This window comes from Diadema antillarum, unplaced genomic scaffold, assembly GCF_040938485.1.
Source record: "Diadema antillarum isolate AM-2024a unplaced genomic scaffold, OU_Dant_1.0 seq00001573_RagTag, whole genome shotgun sequence".
Lineage (NCBI taxonomy): Eukaryota > Metazoa > Echinodermata > Echinoidea > Diadematoida > Diadematidae > Diadema > Diadema antillarum.
The window spans coordinates 51534-68888 of NW_027272293.1; the positions used below are offsets into that span (position 1 = coordinate 51534).

Below are 17355 nucleotides of genomic sequence, written 5' to 3' on the forward strand. Positions count from 1 at the left end.
AACCATTTGACCTTTTTTTAGTCCTGTCGAAAAATCAAGGGGTGCAACTTTTTGTATGTTTTGTGATGCACGGTCACATGTTTAGAACTCACAGATCCTCTTCGATAAACTGTACTCTGTTGAAATAGTATGATTATTTCAACTGTAATTGTGCATAGGAGAACTGAATATCATTTGTCCAGTTCAAGGGAATATTACATGTACGTAATGTTTGACATACATGTACATACATGTTTGCATTGTCATTTTCTAATGGTCACTCTGGATTTCAATTTCATTTATAATAGGAATGGGGTATCAAGTACCTAACTTTTGAAAATGACCCCGAGCCCATTTGGGCAGAACGAGACAACCGGGTGCGAGCACTCTGTGAGGAGATGGGCGTGGAATGGATTGAGCGAATATCACACACACTATGGAATCCTGAGATGTGAGTTGTACAATAAAGAACATGCTTTCATGCATTTGTTAGTCACTCATTTTTGACAGTTTCTTGCATTTATTTAAATTTTTTTAAAGTCATATTGAAGCAGATATATTTAGGGAATAAGGTCATGACTGTGAACTCTTTAAAGGAAACCTCCAGAGGATTTTCAGACTTTTACATTTGAACAACTGTAAATAAGTTATACTGAGAACAGAGTTTCAGAAGTTGTAGTGACTGGGATGAGGAATAATGTGTTCAAAATATATAACAAATTGCAATGAACAAGGATGGTGACATGGCAGCCTCCCCATAAGAATGCATGAGTTGGGGCTCAAGGAAGCAGAACAAAAGAAGAAGACATGCATAGATTCTACACAGGTGAACTTGTCAAGCAAGCAGTATTGTAATGAATTACACTGCTACATTTCTAAAATCCTATACATGTATGTGAGGCTCCTATGTCATCAACACTGTTCCGTGTAGTTTGTTTAAGATTTTCAGATTATTTTTTTCTCTGCTCAAGGGCCACAATAAATTCCACAAGTCTATACATGGAGCTGTTGATTTATGTACTATATAATGTAAAAGTATGAAAATCGTCTCGAATGCCCCTTTTAACTTAAGAGCAGTGTGTGACTAAGGGATCGCCTGCGGCGTCCGTGGTCCGTCTGTAACGCTACAAAAACTTGAATAACTCTGCGGAAGGCTTCAATTTCAATCGAACTTGGAGGGAAGAGTGGTTACACATTTTACCAAACGTGAGGCTGCGTTCACATAGAAGTATTCGGTATTCGCTATTCGCTATTCGCTATTCACTATTTGCTATTTGCTATTCGCTATTCGGGCACCGAATACACCATCACCCGCACCGTCAACTCACCATCCCATGCAGTGAGGATTTCTTCCTCCTACATCCCAGCAAATCTTAATAACAATTTCTAAACTGCATCAAAATGTCAGTCTACATGCATATTTTTGCTAAAGGGCAAATCCAGACCAAAAGTGTCATTATTTCATAAACGAGAGACGGTATACACTGCAAGAAAATCGAACAAGCTCGATTCCCACTTTGCTATACTTTCGCAGCTATTCGGTACTTTCGAATAGTGCCCTCCTATGTGAACCGGTGTGAGGAAATCCTATCGTCCGATTCAAGCTATTCGCGTGCCCTCGAAAAACGAGCCCGAATACCCAAATAGTATACTTCTATGTGAACGCAGCCTGAAGGTCATGTCAAAGGTCACAGGCAGGGGTCAATAAACTTTAGGGCCAAATTTTAAGTTTTTACGGCGCGTTTCGATTATGGCTCATAACTTTTGATGTACTGTATACGCCATATATTTCGCGAGTGTAAATTTTTGCGAATCAGGAATTCCCGATGATTCTGGGAGTGTTAAATTCACAATCGTGGAGTCATGTACTGAACAGAGAAGTGAACACACATACATTGTACGTCACATTCACATCGGGATCAGAGTGAATATTTTTGCGTGTCTTTAATTTCGCCAATAGCACCTGACTTGCGAAATTCGTGAAAATAAAAACCTCGCGAAATATTCGGCGTAGACAGTATATGTCAGTTTGTGGCCAAACTTGGATGGTAGATGTCCCTTGGGGAGTTGAAGGTCACCACAAGGTCAAAGGTCACAGACAGGGGTCAACAAACTTTTAGGGCCCAATGTTAAGTTTTTACGGCGCGTTTTGATTGTTGCTCAAAACTTTTAATCCATATCTCTGTTTGTGACCAAACTTGGATGGTAGATGTTCCTTGGGGAGTTCAAGGTCACCACAAGGTCAAAGCTCACACACAGGGGTCAACAAACTTTTAGGGCCCAATGTTAAAGGGACATTCCAAACAATTTTCATAATTTCACATCATGTAGTACACAAATAGACAACTCCATGTATAGATTTGTGGAATTTATTGTGGTTCTTGAGCAGAGAAACAATACTTTGAAAAACCTTAAACAAATTACACTGAACAAGGATGTGACACAGGAGGTTCACATATTTCAGAAATGTAGCAGTGTGATTTCATTACAATACCGCTTGCTTACGTGTTCACCTGTGTATAATCTATGCATGCCTTCTTCTTTTGTTCTGCTTCCTTGAGCCCCAACTCATTCATTCTTATGGTGACTCTGCCATGTCATCATCCTTGTTCATTGCAGTTTGTTCTAAATTTTGAAAATGTTCTTATTTTTCATCCCAATTATCACAAATTCTGAAACTCTGTCCTCATTATAACTAATTTATAGGTGTTCAAATGTACAAATCTAAAAATCATCCGGAGGTTTCCTGTTTTTACGGCTCATTTTGATTATGGCTCATAAATTTTGATCCCTATGTCCGTTTGTGACCAAACTTGGGTGGTAGATGTCCCTTGAGGAGTTGCAGGTCATCACAAGGTCAAAGGTCACAGACAGGGGTAAGCAAACTTTTAGGGCCCATTGTTAAGTTTTTAAGGCACGATTCGATTATGGCTCATAAATTCTAATCTGTCCGTTTGTGACCAAACTTGGCGAAATTCGTGAAATTAAAAGGCACGTGAACATTCCTCATTGTACAGTATATTCCGAGGATATTTTTGCAATCCATTTGCACATAAATGCATACTTTACATGTGTCACTTGCAGTCAAATATGACACCTGCTCTGGCAAAACCCTAAGCTTATCAGTAAATGTGAATTTGCATAACAGCCCAAAAAATTCACAATAGAGAGTTCAGAAAGAGAAATTTTGACCAGTATGAAATAGGAATGCACTGTTGAAAAATGGGTTGAAATTGTGAGTGGAAATATGAAACCATGCTCTCTGACAGACAAAATGACCTTTATCATACACATCTTGTCATAGATATTCTTTATTGATCTCTATTTGGTACCTTCAGACAGAGCTCTCTACATGTATACTGCTTATTCTGAAGTATATTCATACACAAATGTATATAAGAATCATGATGTCATACAACTCACGTTCATTCATAAACTTGTCAGAAACACACATGAATTCAGGTTAACTGTCTCTCAGGAACGTATAACAGCTCTACAGCCTTTGTTACCAAGACACCTGATTGAATAAAATTCAAAATTGGTCAGTGTGCCAAAGGCCCCATGCTTTCAGATATTAAAGCCACATGCAATTTATATGTACTTATTACAGTATGGAGATCACCGTCTGCATGCAGCACATATGCATACATTATGTACTGTATGTGGCCCAAGATACAAACTTAATCCACCCCTTAATACTGGAACCTGGTATATACCCGGTTCCCTCGACATCAACTCATACACATGTTCTTGTAGATGGAAACCAGGCATACCAGGTTCCCAAAATGTACACAAGAGTGTCTTGCATTGATAGTGTTAATTCACGTTGTTGTAGTTTATTTTCGATACAAGTAATTGTCCTACTCTGTTTAATAATACTGAGTAGAAAAATTACTTGTATTGAAAAGATTAGAGTTTCTGCTACCAATATCTGTTCTTTTTCTCTCTCAGAATTGCATGTATTTTTGCATAATTAACCTCAAATTCTAATGTAGTGGTATACTTGCTTTGCCATAAAACTTGTATGAATATATACAGTATGTGTGTACAGCTGTATACATGTAGCAATCAAGACTGAGCCCGATAGATTTTGAATATCACTGACCTCATTCACTTGCCCTTACAGTGTATAGCAACGGACTTTGCAAGCCCAGTGCACACTCTATTCATATCCCACGTCTGATCGATATGCATTGTTTGATGGCACATGGACTACTTTCACAAAGGCGGATTAACAACGTCTCCATTCTTTGTCAATGGACAAAATATCCTTGTTTTGGGGCATTAATGGTTTTCTGAGAATTGCAAAAGGAACAGGTCAACTTCCACACTGAAATATTGCTAATTTTTCATTTTTTTTATAAATACAACATACTGATACCTTTTTTCAGTAGGAATTAAATTGAAACTTACACAGAAGGGAAAAGAATGTGACGTGCAATGTATTCATTAAACCTTAACCATGCCTTATATAAATGTATTTGGGATAAATTTCACCTAATTATTTAAATGAAAGATGCTTTAATATTCACTCACAGTTCTTTAAATAGCCATGTTCAGACGTATTTCTTGTCAGAGTAAAATTTTATGGCACAGCAATTAAAATTCCAATTGATACTTATCACGACGGTTGTGAGAAGAAACTCTGACCAATTTACCATGACCTTCGCGGTGATCACTGTGGAGGGTCGGTGTAACTTCCGGAAGTGGTAGCACACGCATGTCGACCATACGATTGTTTTTTTACCAGCGCCCTTTGTCTTCTCCATTCTTGTTGATGAGAATTTCTAAGCACTAGCTTCTTCGTCACAATCAGATAGGTTAGAATAGTACTGCACATGCATGTGTACTCGCAAAATGTCAATATTGCGATTTGACCCCGGAAGTTTTACCTAGGTCGTAAGGTTCGTGAGATCATAGATACTTTGAGGGCTTGTCCGCACGGGCAATTTACTGCGACCGGGTAGTCGTGGTAGCGAGATACTCCTGAAAAAACTTGGGAGTATCTTGGTCGGAGGAAGAGGTTGTGGTAAGTTTCGCCGACCGGAGGAAGTTACCACAACCTTGTTCAGACGGGCACTACTCCTACCTTTCCTCCGACCTTCCTCCAACCAAGCTTCCTCTGACCCTTCCTCCGAAGTTACTTCGACCAAAACTGCCTTTGTCTGAAAGCAGCCTATGTTTAAAGTTAACTGTTAGAATTTAAAACTTTTCTGGAGTGCCTTCAAAAGGAATTTTGCTCAATTGCACAATGATCCATGCCTTAATATCTTGCAATGTCACTGTGGGTTACCAGTATTTTGTTGATCATGTTACTGTAAACGTCAATATTTTCGCGCGATTAATTTTTCGCGCTGAGCGGCTCGAAAACGTATTCGCGGGTTCTTAAATTCGCGCTCCGCAGCAGGTTACTTTACTGTAGTACACATTCACTGCTTTCATCCAAAGCCTCTGCTACATAGCTTGCTATGCCAGCGTACGACAAGCGACGTAGCGAGCGGCTCGACTGCGAGTACAAGCACTCAAATACGTAGTACAGCTGTGACTCTAGTACCGTAGTCACGGGGGACTGTAGCATCGATGCGTGCGGTGCACACATGCATGCTACAGTACACAGCAATCTAGGGTATCGTCTCTTCGCACAGTACAAGTAGCGTAAACATGCCTGTACATTGTACTACGTAGCAGTATCATCGATGAAGCGCACACAATTCATCCCGTTCAAAATGTGCGTAGAAAATTGTGAAGATGTATTCGCGCGTTTTTGAATTCGCGCTAGCCGAGCGTAGCGCGAAATCCACGAAAATTAATGTACCGCGAAAATTTCCACGTTTACAGTATATGTCCAAAAACTTTATAGTGTATTGATATAGTTCTTATGAATTTAATTCTGTGTTTATGCTGTGACTTGTATTTTGACTGGAGAATAAAAATTTATCAGTCAAGCATGTATAGATGTAAAAAGTGTAAAGTTACAGTAGCAACAACATGTATAAACTGGCAGTGTTTACAGCCACATGTGTGGCTGTACAGCCCTCCTCTCTCTCTTGCAGCAAGTTTACATTAAGATTGCTGTTACTATGAAGCACTTTTACACATTTGGTCTTTAGTGCAGTATATTAAGACCTTGAATAAAGTTATACACAAATTCTGGCACTTGTTCATGATTTTTTTATGAAACTTCCCAAGTTGTGCGTAACTTAATGTGCAACTTTTTGCAGAAGTCAAGGCGCTTAAGCAAAACTTTACGTTTATGCACATCTTTATGAAACAGGACCCTGAACATACAAACATACGCATACATTTGTACATGTACATGTACATGTATGTTCACATGTATACACAACATACAAGTATGATTTTGGTATTTGTGGAATTAAGGCAAATTGATCATCAACATAGCCACATACATTGTATTTCTAAATCGTTTAACCTCTTATTTCATTTGTTGCATTTATTACAGCTCCAGAAGTTTGCAATATTGCCAGACATTTTTTTCTACAAATTCAGAATTAGTACAAGTGTATACTCACATACATGTACAACTGACAAATTCTTACAGGAGAGAAGTCTTTGCATCTTTGAAAACTTTTTGTTCATCCTTTTCCAGAATCATCAAGAAGAATGGTGGCTCTCCACCCATTACCTACTCAGCCTTCATGGAAGTAGTGAATGTCATCGGGCTGCCACCACGACCTATGCCTGACCCAATCTTTGAAAAGGTCAATATGGTTGTGCCTGAAGACTTTGAACAACGCTTTGCTCTACCTAGCCTGGAGAAGCTAGGTAAGAGTGTGTACAGTGATGGTTGATTCCTATTCAATCTCTGAGAGAAAGAGACATTGCTGTTGTTTCATTTATAGCGTGACAAAATTTTGGCTCTGGTACTGAATAACGATCCTCTGAATTATTATCATCTTTGGCTCTAGTGAATGTGATATGCAGTTGAGAGAAAGGATTTTATTTCATGCATATTATTCAGATGGTCTTCCTGCAAAAAAAAAAAAAAAAAAAATCTACAAGTGCAGTGTGTTGTCACCACGTTTGGAAGTGCAAATCTTAATTCTGCTTGCTCACAAATAAAAACTCATGATACTGTTCTTCCAAAATTCATCAATGTAAAAAAGATCTCAATGTGTGAGAAGTTCAGTAGTGTACATAAGAATGTCTGTTGCATGAGATTCTAAATTTTCAGAGATGAAGATGTATTTACCTTGTATGCTAAACTATTAGGCCAAGTAAAAAAAGAAAATAGTTTCTTGCCCTCACATGCAATCAATTTTGGCACCTCATCAATATCTTTTTTAATATTGACTACAGTGTATTTTTCAAAATGCCAATGATACATGTCACGTCAGATATTTGGTTTTTACATTACCAGTTGCATCTATTTTGAGTTTCCACATCTTTTTTTCTTTTTTTTTTTAATACTTTAGGGCCGCTGAAAAAACATTGGAAATTGGTCTGTCGATCAGGATGTCATGCATGGTTGCATAAGAATCTCTGATAGTGCCTATTCACTCTTGTTAAATTGCTACCCAAGAATCCTACAATCTAGTCTCTAGGTATATGTAATATTGTAGGCTTGGATGTGCTGTTGAGAACATCAAAACGTCATATTACAATGGACAAGTCTCTGCCCTGCACACACTCATACGTAGTATGCTGCATGAGCTTGGTTTGTGCTCGGTTTCAACTATAAAAGTATGTAGGCCCTACTTGTGTGCTGCTACCATGCCTAGGATGCTAGTGCTGTTTTGCAACATGAAATTTTTTTATTAAACATGCACAAACTCGCCCTGAATATTTCGCACCCCCCCCCCCCCAAAAAAAAAAAAGTCTGCTTAAGTTGAGTCTCCAAAGTCAGGTAGGAGATATTTTCAGAACACTTTTACACATTATGGAATAATTTGATTGCTTGAATTATGCTCTGTGCTGTACTTGAGCAGTCAGTAGTTGGTTCTAATACTGCACATACATGATAGTGCAGCGGTCAGTGGTATGATATGTACATACACACAACAGTCCTGTGAAGTCATTCTGAAATATGTAGGAAGCATTAGAAAATAAGTGATAGATATTCAGCTTTTACCCAACTTTGGAAACTCAGATCAGGCCCAGCAATACGGTGCAGTTAACTCACTGAGAAGAGGCCAAAGTTTTTGAATTCTTAACGGTCATCGAAGCACTGTGCAGAGGGAAGGACAAAAAATCTTGAAAGTTCACCTCCTCATATCTCCCTTATTATACCCCCACCACACATAGTGTGAAGGGGGTATATAGGAATCACCGTGATGTTGGTCGGGCGGGTGGGTGGTCAGTCGGTCGGGCGGTCTGTTGCACAATCTTGCGTCGTGAACTCCTCCTACAGTTTTGAAGCAATTTAAATGAAACTTAGGGTAAATGATGATATTGAGGTATAGATGTGCAAGACATGTTTTTTGTATTTGTCGGACAATGCGTTGCCATGGTAACCATAATTTTACCAAAACCTTGTGGATTGAATAACTTCCATAGTATCTAAGCAGTCAATTTCAAAGTTGGTATCTATGATGATCTATAGGTGTAGTTGTGCAAGACACTCTTAGTGTTTGTACTTGATGAAGCATTGCCATGGTAACCACATGTTTTCTTCGAAATCTTGTGGAGTGAACAACTTCCACAGTTTTAAAGCAATTGAAATCAAATTTGGTAGGCATTATGGCCTTGAGGCATAGATGTGGAACACATAATTTTTGTGTTTGTCAGACAAAGTGTTGCCATGGTAACCATAATTTTACCAAAACCTTGTGGCTTGAATAACTTCCACATCATTCAAGCAATTAAGGTCAATTTAATATAGTATGTATGATGATCGGGAGGTGTCATAGTTAAATGCAAGACACCAATGTGTTAATATAAGAAAAAATGTGTTGCCATGGTAACCACTCATTTTTGTATCAAATTGAACCATTTAATCTGAAGGTGAAATTTGGTGTGTATGATGCTCTTTAAGTGTAGTTTTGCAAAATGGCCTTTGTATTTGTATCGGACAATGCGATGCCATGGTAACCGCATGTCTTTTTTTTAATCCTGTGGAGTGAACTTCTTTCACAGTTTTCAAGCAATTGAAACCAAATTTGTTAGGCATTATGGCCCTGAGGTATAGATGTGGAAAACATAATTTTTGTGTTTGTCACACAAACCGTTACCATGGTAACCACAATTTTACCAAAACCTTGCAGATCGAATAACTTTTCCATCATTCAAGCAATTAAAGTCAAATTTAGTATGTATCATGATCTAAAAGTGTAGTTTTGCAAGACACCAATGTGTTACTTGAAGGAAAATGTGTTGCCATGGTAACCACTCATTTTTGTATCAAAATAAACCATTCAAGCTATGAAGGTCAAATTTGGTGTGTATGATGGTCTTTAAGTGTAGTGATGCTGGGGGAAAGCATGTTTCCATTTGCTGTAAGTTTTATACTCAGTGTCAACTCTGTAATTGTACAGTAAACTAAAGTTATTCTGTTTCCAATTCAACAAGTGCACAAACTTGGCATTAACGTCATTGCCCTCACGACATCACATACTATTAAGCAACACTAGGGCGGGGGTATTAATCACCTTCAGAGATAGTTTTGGTTTTACCACCAAATCCCTTGAAGCTTCACACATACATATCTAATGTGGATATATCATCCTTCATATGATTTTTGGGCAAAAATGCTGAATCTTTTGAGATATGTGTATTTTTCTGTTTGAGTCGACCGTGGGAAAGGGTTATGATTTTTTCCCGACATAAGTCTGCACCTGCATGAATATGCATTGGAGTAACATATTGCTTGTCTGTAAACACTAGACTCACTACCTGTGAAATTTCATGTTTGCGCAATTTGTAGTTAAGTGAAAATAAGAGCAAAAAGACAACAGAATTTAAGAGAAAATACTGGACATGCACAACTCGATCATCCTCCTGCGCATGCGTTCTCTACTGGTTAGTGCACACTTAGCCAGTCAGCGGTGTCAGGTTCGGCGCAAGGTGACAGGGTTCAGTTTTCGATCCACAGGGTGGTAAGTTGGTGAGAGACGAACCCTGTAATGTGCTTCAACCGTTTCATGCAGCACGAAAACCGATACATCGGACTGTGTACTGTTTGCGCTATGGATTTTACGTGGGTCACAAGTGACAGTAATCTCGATTTTTTTTTTCCCCGACATAACCGTGCGCCAAATGATACAGAAAAGATATTTGGAACACAGTATCGATATATTACCATATTAAAGTCATATACTGAAATTTCATTTTTGGGCCATGAAGGAAAATGTGAGAAAATAACACTTGTGTCGAGACAAATTTTCTGTTTTGAAAGCTAAGATTTGACGTTTTTTGACAGGTTTATCCTTGAGAAAACCCCAAATAACTAACATTACAAGTTAGAGAAAAGTTTCTCCTTCAATTTGATTTAATCATTTGATGGCTTCTGACGTGAGATATTGCGATTGTCCTGCAACACTTCCACAGCGGTTTTGCATACACAAGCTGTTTACTTCCAGGCTTCCAGGTCATATGCTTTTGGCGAGTTGATTGCACCGTATCGCTGTGCCTGAGATGCAAGTGGTTTAGGATGTGAAAAAGAGTTTTATAGTTTGTGCATACAAAAGTCATTATATGATATAAACCATTCAAATAAAATCACAATCCAATGCCAGAATAATGGATACCCTGGCTTCCCTTTTGCTTTGTACTTCACTTTGTTCATATAATATATGCTTACAAGTTCTTTTTTTTTTTTCTTCTTCTTCTTCAAGGTATTGTCTCTTTAGGGTATTTGCTAACCTTTTGACAAGGTCTCGTGGCTGAGGAATGAGACTAACTCGCCACACCAAGCATTACGAGAAATGAGTGAACGCGAGACCGAGTGGCACAGCCACGAGGCCTATTTAAACTTGCGTTTTTTCCCTATCACCTTACGACATCTTTGCAAGCACTGCCGTTGCTAATTGGCCGCTACCATTTTGGTAGTAGAATCAACAGAAACATTGCTGAAGATAAGAAATTCATGTCAGGTTAAGAAAGGCCCTTGCTGTACCACTTGTCCTGCATTCACTCATTCCGTGGCAGTTAGTCTCATTTTCAGCCTTTAGGCCTTGTCAAAAGGCAAGGTACAGGTATTTGCTTGTTCAATGACTGCATTCTGCATTCCAGTCCCATCAATACACTCTACCATAATTCAGATCACTGTGTAGCAACAACAATGAAAGATTATCAGATTAAGCTGAAATTGAGCATGCTCTATTAACACATTCTGTCCATGTTTAATGCCAACTTTCAAAGCAGTAGCATTATCCTATCAAAAGTTATTAGAGTTGAAAGTGAAGAATGTGAAAAGGATTTTCAAGAAATGAAAAGGGGCATCTAAGACATACCTGATCTCAGTACTTTACCAAAATAAAAAGGGCATAGGAAAACTGCTCAAAGAAGAAGAAGAGTAGCATTTTCAGAAAATGCTTGGTTTACCCATTTCATTTTTTTTTTTCTAGTCCTCACATGAAATCAAGGGGTGTGCCTTTTTGTTGGCTTTGTGATGCATGGTCACATATGACCTTTAATCTATCATTGATGATAGGATAGGCATAGGCCTAAACCAAATCCTAAGCCTACCGGCACTTATACTACCCAATACTAGACTGCAGTAGACTCTTTTAAAGGTAGCATTCTCTTTGTAGGTCTAGAAAGCTAGTATAATAGATTCCCTACAATTATTTACGTATCTTGCACACACACGTATGGTCGGCTAGCTGCATCCAGCATGTTTTGTGTGCTAGGTATTATGCTGCCTTGTTCAGCCATCGTTAGACGCGAATTAAACTTGAAATAAACCTCCTCCTGGGTAGGTTTAATTTAAACCCAATCTAGTCCAAAGCTAGACTTAGTAGAATACAATTTAAACCTCAGAAAACAGTGGGTTTAAACTTAGTGTTTTAAAGCCATTTTAATCCCACTTCACAGCTACTTTTATAGACCGAACACTGATTTAAACTCAGTTAAATTTTTAGCAGAATATGGACCTTAGTCTAGGATGCAGTACCGGTAGTATAGACTGTATATACATGTGAGCCCCAGGTGCGCGTGTTGGCCGCGCGGGGCCTGAAAATCTGCTAACTTATAAGAATCTAATTCAAGACATGCGGCGACCATGGTAGGTCACATTGTTACAAACGTGTTGAAACCAGCTAACTACGAGTTAGACAGTATGTTGACTGATATTTTACAGTAAAAGGGTCTCACTTGAAGTTAACCAACTTTACCATAGAAACCCTTGATGTGCGATGGGAAGATTTCTCTAGTAAAACGGTCTAACTCGAAGAATATTGTAGCCCGTTTTGCCATGTAAAACATGGGGCCTGAAAATCTGCTAACTTATAAGAATCTAATTCAAGACATGCGGCGACCGTGGTAGGTCACATTGTTACATACGTGTTGAAACCAGCTAACTACGAGTTAGACAGTATGTTGACTGATATTTTACAGTAAAAGGGTCTCACTTGAAGTTAACCAACTTTACCATAGAAACCCTTGATGTGCGGTGGGAAGATTTCTCTAGTAAAACGGTCTAACTCGAAGAATATTGTAGCCCGTTTTGCCATGTAAAACATCGCCAATAGTGCTGATCAGTTATCTCTATCTTAAGATAGAAAAAGGATTGGAAATACCTTAAAAAGAAACGTTTTTGAGACAAGCTGATGTCACCAATTGAAAGAGCACCTAGAATTGAGTAAATATTGAAGTTTTCACAAAAAGTCACAATTATCAAGATACAATATTGTACATTGTAGACCCTTTTACCATGTGATGGCCATATCATTGTACATCTCCAGTGTATGTAAACTTACTGTGTACGTGTTCCCTCTGTTGTTATAGAGACAGGAGTGATATTGACATATTGTTTCTTTCCAGCTGAAATGCAATGTGCATTTCAAATTGATGGTGCACACCTTGAATATGTTCCTTTATGGAGGAGGGGGATGGGCTTGGGAAAGGGTATTGAAATAATGCATTAACTAGACATAATATTGATGTATCGCTGTTGGGGCCACAAAACCTCTTATCTCAAAAATGTCAAATGCTCAGGAGAGCAAAAGCAAAATAAAAATAATAAAAATACAATGATTGGCAACCTATTCCACCACTGTTTCAGTTGGGATCACCTTTGCTTTGACATGCTGTGATACATCATTTTGGGAGTAATACAGAGCTGTAGGATTTGGACAGGACATCAAGGAATATCTGATTTAATAAGTAATTTAAAAGAATTTATTTTAACCAAAATACGAGATACAGTGTGCAAGGTCTCATCACCCCAGTGAGGATATATCCTTTGCAGAAAGAAGAGAGGATTTTTATCTGTGCTTTCATGTAACAATTCAATGAATTTCAATGCAGCAAATGATACTATGTAGGTGTTATACCTGTGATGCAGGTGTTTTTCCGGAATGTGAGGCACAGCAAAAGAAGATTTGGAAAGGTGGAGAGACCAGAGCCATGGAACTATTCCGCATCCGAATCCTTCATGAGGAAGAGGTATGCTAGTTAAACTCCTTCATTGATGTTTGTGTGAAATGATTTCATTCATGCTTCTCATGTTCCCCTTTACAATGCTATCGTTGCTGAATTTCTGTTCATGAGTAGTTTTATCTACAAGTTTTAATTGGGATATAATTTGTTTGTATTAGATTTGAGACTTTTGTAACTTTGACTTCATCACTTCAGCTATTATAGATAACTGACTGATATCACTGGCCTGACAGAATGTTAAACTTAAAAATTCAAAGATGTTAAACATGAATAATATTTCATGAAATTGCACATAAAAAATTGTACATGTAGAGTTTAAGCCAGCCCCATTAATTACAATACCTGACCTCATGGAAAAGATTTGTGCAACATAAAGGGAGGAGAATACCATTTCCTTTATGTTTCGGAAACCTACCAAAATTCACCAAACACACCTGATATATTAGACAATGTCACATCACTGGATTGAATCAGCAAGCAAAAGTGTACTAAGTACATCCTACAGACAAAGCACAGTTTCAAGGTTGTAACTGTTTTCCGTGGTGAGCGTTATATTGGTATTTAGCTGGGATAAATGCCATACCAATGCAAAGTGAATCTAAGGCTTTTTTGTGTTATTTGAATGATGTGCTTAAAAAAAAAAACAATCAACAGTAACAGCAGTCTTTCATATAGAAGGTGACATTCATGTCTCTCATGTACTTTCCCAGCCTGAACACTTCAGCAAAAGTCATTGTCAGCGTTCGCTTGGTCTTGCTGCTGTTTGAGTTATGCATTCAGCCGCACTGCCTAGCCGGTAGTGGTTTGCTGTTCATTCACATTCACTGTTGTTAGACAAGCTTTTCAAGCTCGAAAATGCGATGGCCAGTGCATTCTAAAGTCTTAAATATGCCTTTCCAGTGATGGTTTCTAAACTGGGCACTGGTATAGTTGCATTATGTGCCACCTTTTCTTTCAAAGAATATCAGAGTTAGCATAATTCAAAGTAATTCAGTAGCAATGAATGCACATATGGTTTTATTTTAGCAGTGACATGTCATTTGCTGCCGTTAGATTGGTCCATTTTATGACTTCAGTACAACCTTTGCCGGATTTTCCTGAATTCATCCGAAGTGCTTGCATTTATTATATCTTATGAATTTTCTCTTTATTCTTGTCGTATTCACCATTGTGAAGTGAGCAATTATCTTACATTATGTCCTTTCCAAGATTTTAGCATAAACACAGATTTGTGCCAAATGTTGATTTTCTTTGAGTGTTCACTTTAAGCTGTAAGATCCAACAAGGCCATGGCTGTCCTTTTTTTTTTTTTTTTTTTTTTTTTTTGGGGGGGGGTTGATTTCAAAGAATACTCCCTATGATCAGGTGGGGGGGGGGTTCCAACTCTCTTCATTATTGAAGGTTAATGTATAAACAGACCATTTAGGGGATTTCACTAGATCATTTTTACTTTTCACAGTCAAAATGGTAGTGAGTTTACATGTCAGGTCCTGGAAAATTGCTATTGATGTATGTCTCTGTGACAATTGTTTTGGTTAGTATTGTTGATCTTTTTTATCATTCTATGCCTTATGTTAAAAATGTTGGTACAGTAGGGAAAAAATTACTATTGAAGTATGTCTCTGTGATAATTGTTTTGATTAGTATTGTTGATCTTTTTATCATTCTATGCCGTATGTAAAATGTTAGTACAGCAGGGAAAGTGAAAGTGATAAAGGTTTGTCAGTTGATAGGCAAGGCAAACAGCATTTTCATCAAGGTATGATACATCCTTGGTATTTTCGGGGAAATATTCCGTTCTTGCACTGTTTATAAGTACCGTACATGAATGATACACTACCATAAAAAAAAAGGGGAGATGAAGATTTTCATGCAGCTTTTTTTCTCTCTCTCTCATTTCAATCATTATGTGTTGTTCATGAGTATTCTGACAAATCAGCTGTATTTTCCTGCCCAGAACAAATCTTAGTTGATACAATGGCACTTCCTCATTTCCCTCAGGCCTTCAGAGGAGGCTACTGTCTGCCCAACCAATACATGCCTGATTTACTTGGTACCCCAAAGAGCCTCAGTGCCTTCCTCCGCTTTGGTTGCCTCTCTGTCCGCAAGTTCTACTGGAAGATTCATGACACATATTCTGAGGTGAGGCATTCATGTAATTTGGTGCGTGCTGTAACATGTCAGTACTGTATCTGTGGATGCTTTACTACGTACCTGTCAGTACCAAATAAAAGGAAAAAATCCATTTAAAGATTTTTTTTTCTTCTTTCTAAGCACATGCATTCATTTGTTATGCTGCCTTTGCCTCATGTAGCATCTTGCCACTTCTAATCTTTGCAGAACTACACATTTTGAAGAGCCTTTTTTAGAGTAGTACATGTTTTCATGTTCATACATTTTATTACAAATTTTACATAATTTAGTGTACAAATCTGTGCACAACAAAGGTGTGATTAGGATGTCATATGCTAAAACATGGTGGATGGTTAAAGCTGTTTTTATGCCTCCGCCACGAAGTGGTGCCGGAGGCATTATGTTTTCGGGTTGTCCGTCCGTCCGTCCTTCCGTCCGTCCGTCCGTCCGTAATGAATTTTGTGGACAAGGTAACTATCAAAACCTGTTGAGGTATCCTAATGAAACTTAGCATGTTTGTGTATTAGGGGGTGAAGTTGTGCCTATCAACTTTTTGATGCACATGCTGAAGGTCAAAGGTCAAAAGGTCAAGGTCAAATACATAAAATTTCACTATTTCCACCATATCTATTGAATGCCTGAAGATATTTTCTTGAAACTTAGTGTATACATGTATTACCCAATTAAGATTCTCTGGTGAAAGTTTGGGTCATGAGGTCAAAGGTCAAAGGTCAAAAGGTCAGGGTCAAATACATAAAATTTCACTATTTCCACCATATCTATTGAATGCCTGAAGATGTTTTCTTGAAACTTAGTGTATACATGTATTACCCAATTAAGATTCTCTGGTGAAAGTTTGGGTCATGAGGTCAAAGGTCAAAGGTCAAAAGGTCAAGTAAAGATATTAAAACTTCTATTTTTTCTCCGTACCTTGGAAAATTGTTCAAGGTATCTTCATGGAACCTAGTATATACTTGTACTGACTGGAAGTGATTATCTAGAGAATGTAGGGTTCATGGGGTCAAAGGTCAGGGGTCAAAGGTCAAGTGCAACACTTCAAAATTTTACTATTTCCCTCATATTTATGCAATGCCAGCAGGGTTATTTTTTTTTTTTACATTTGGTGTATGCTTGTGTAACCTAATAGAAATTCTCTGGAAAGTTTTTTTTTTCTTCTTTTTTTGCCTCAAAGGTCAAAAGGTCAAAGATCAAGTGAAAGTGCTGAACTAACTTTTTCCTCCATATCTCGGAAGTGGCTCAAGTTCTCTTGAAACTTAGTACATATTATGCATGTTCTACCTGAAAGTGATTATCTTATGAATTTTAGGGTCAAGGGCCAGATGAAAATGGTAACAATTTACTATTCTATTCAGAAATTGCACTTTTTCTCCACACCTGTACCTTGAAAATTACTCAATGCCTAAATGTATGAATGGGTCAAAGTCAAGTTAAAGTCCTTAAATCCCTAGATACATGCTCTCCTATTCACCCAATTAAACCTAGGTCAAGGAAGGTGAACATTCAACACATTTGTGACAAACTTGTCATTTCAATATTTTGCCAATTTTGTGAAAATGTAATCACACATTGTCCACATGTACTATCTACACCTATTAGGAAAATCATTCATTATGGCGGAGGCATACCAGTCGCCAAAGCGACATTTCTAGTTTTTTTTTGTTA

The 17355-nt window shown here is 38.0% G+C and overlaps 1 protein-coding gene across 3 annotated transcripts in view; it reads left to right on the forward strand.

The window, feature by feature from the left end:
- The window catches only part of LOC139710840 (cryptochrome-1-like), a 54756-nt gene that overhangs the window by 21031 nt on the left and 16370 nt on the right, over positions 1-17355 (forward strand). For all 3 annotated transcript variants that reach the window (XM_071622761.1, XM_071622760.1, XM_071622762.1), the window contains exons 4-7: positions 288-430; positions 6590-6765; positions 13445-13545; positions 15541-15681. In XM_071622761.1, coding sequence (XP_071478862.1) covers positions 288-430; positions 6590-6765; positions 13445-13545; positions 15541-15681 — 561 coding nt within the window. The remainder of the gene's footprint in view (positions 1-287; positions 431-6589; positions 6766-13444; positions 13546-15540; positions 15682-17355) is intronic.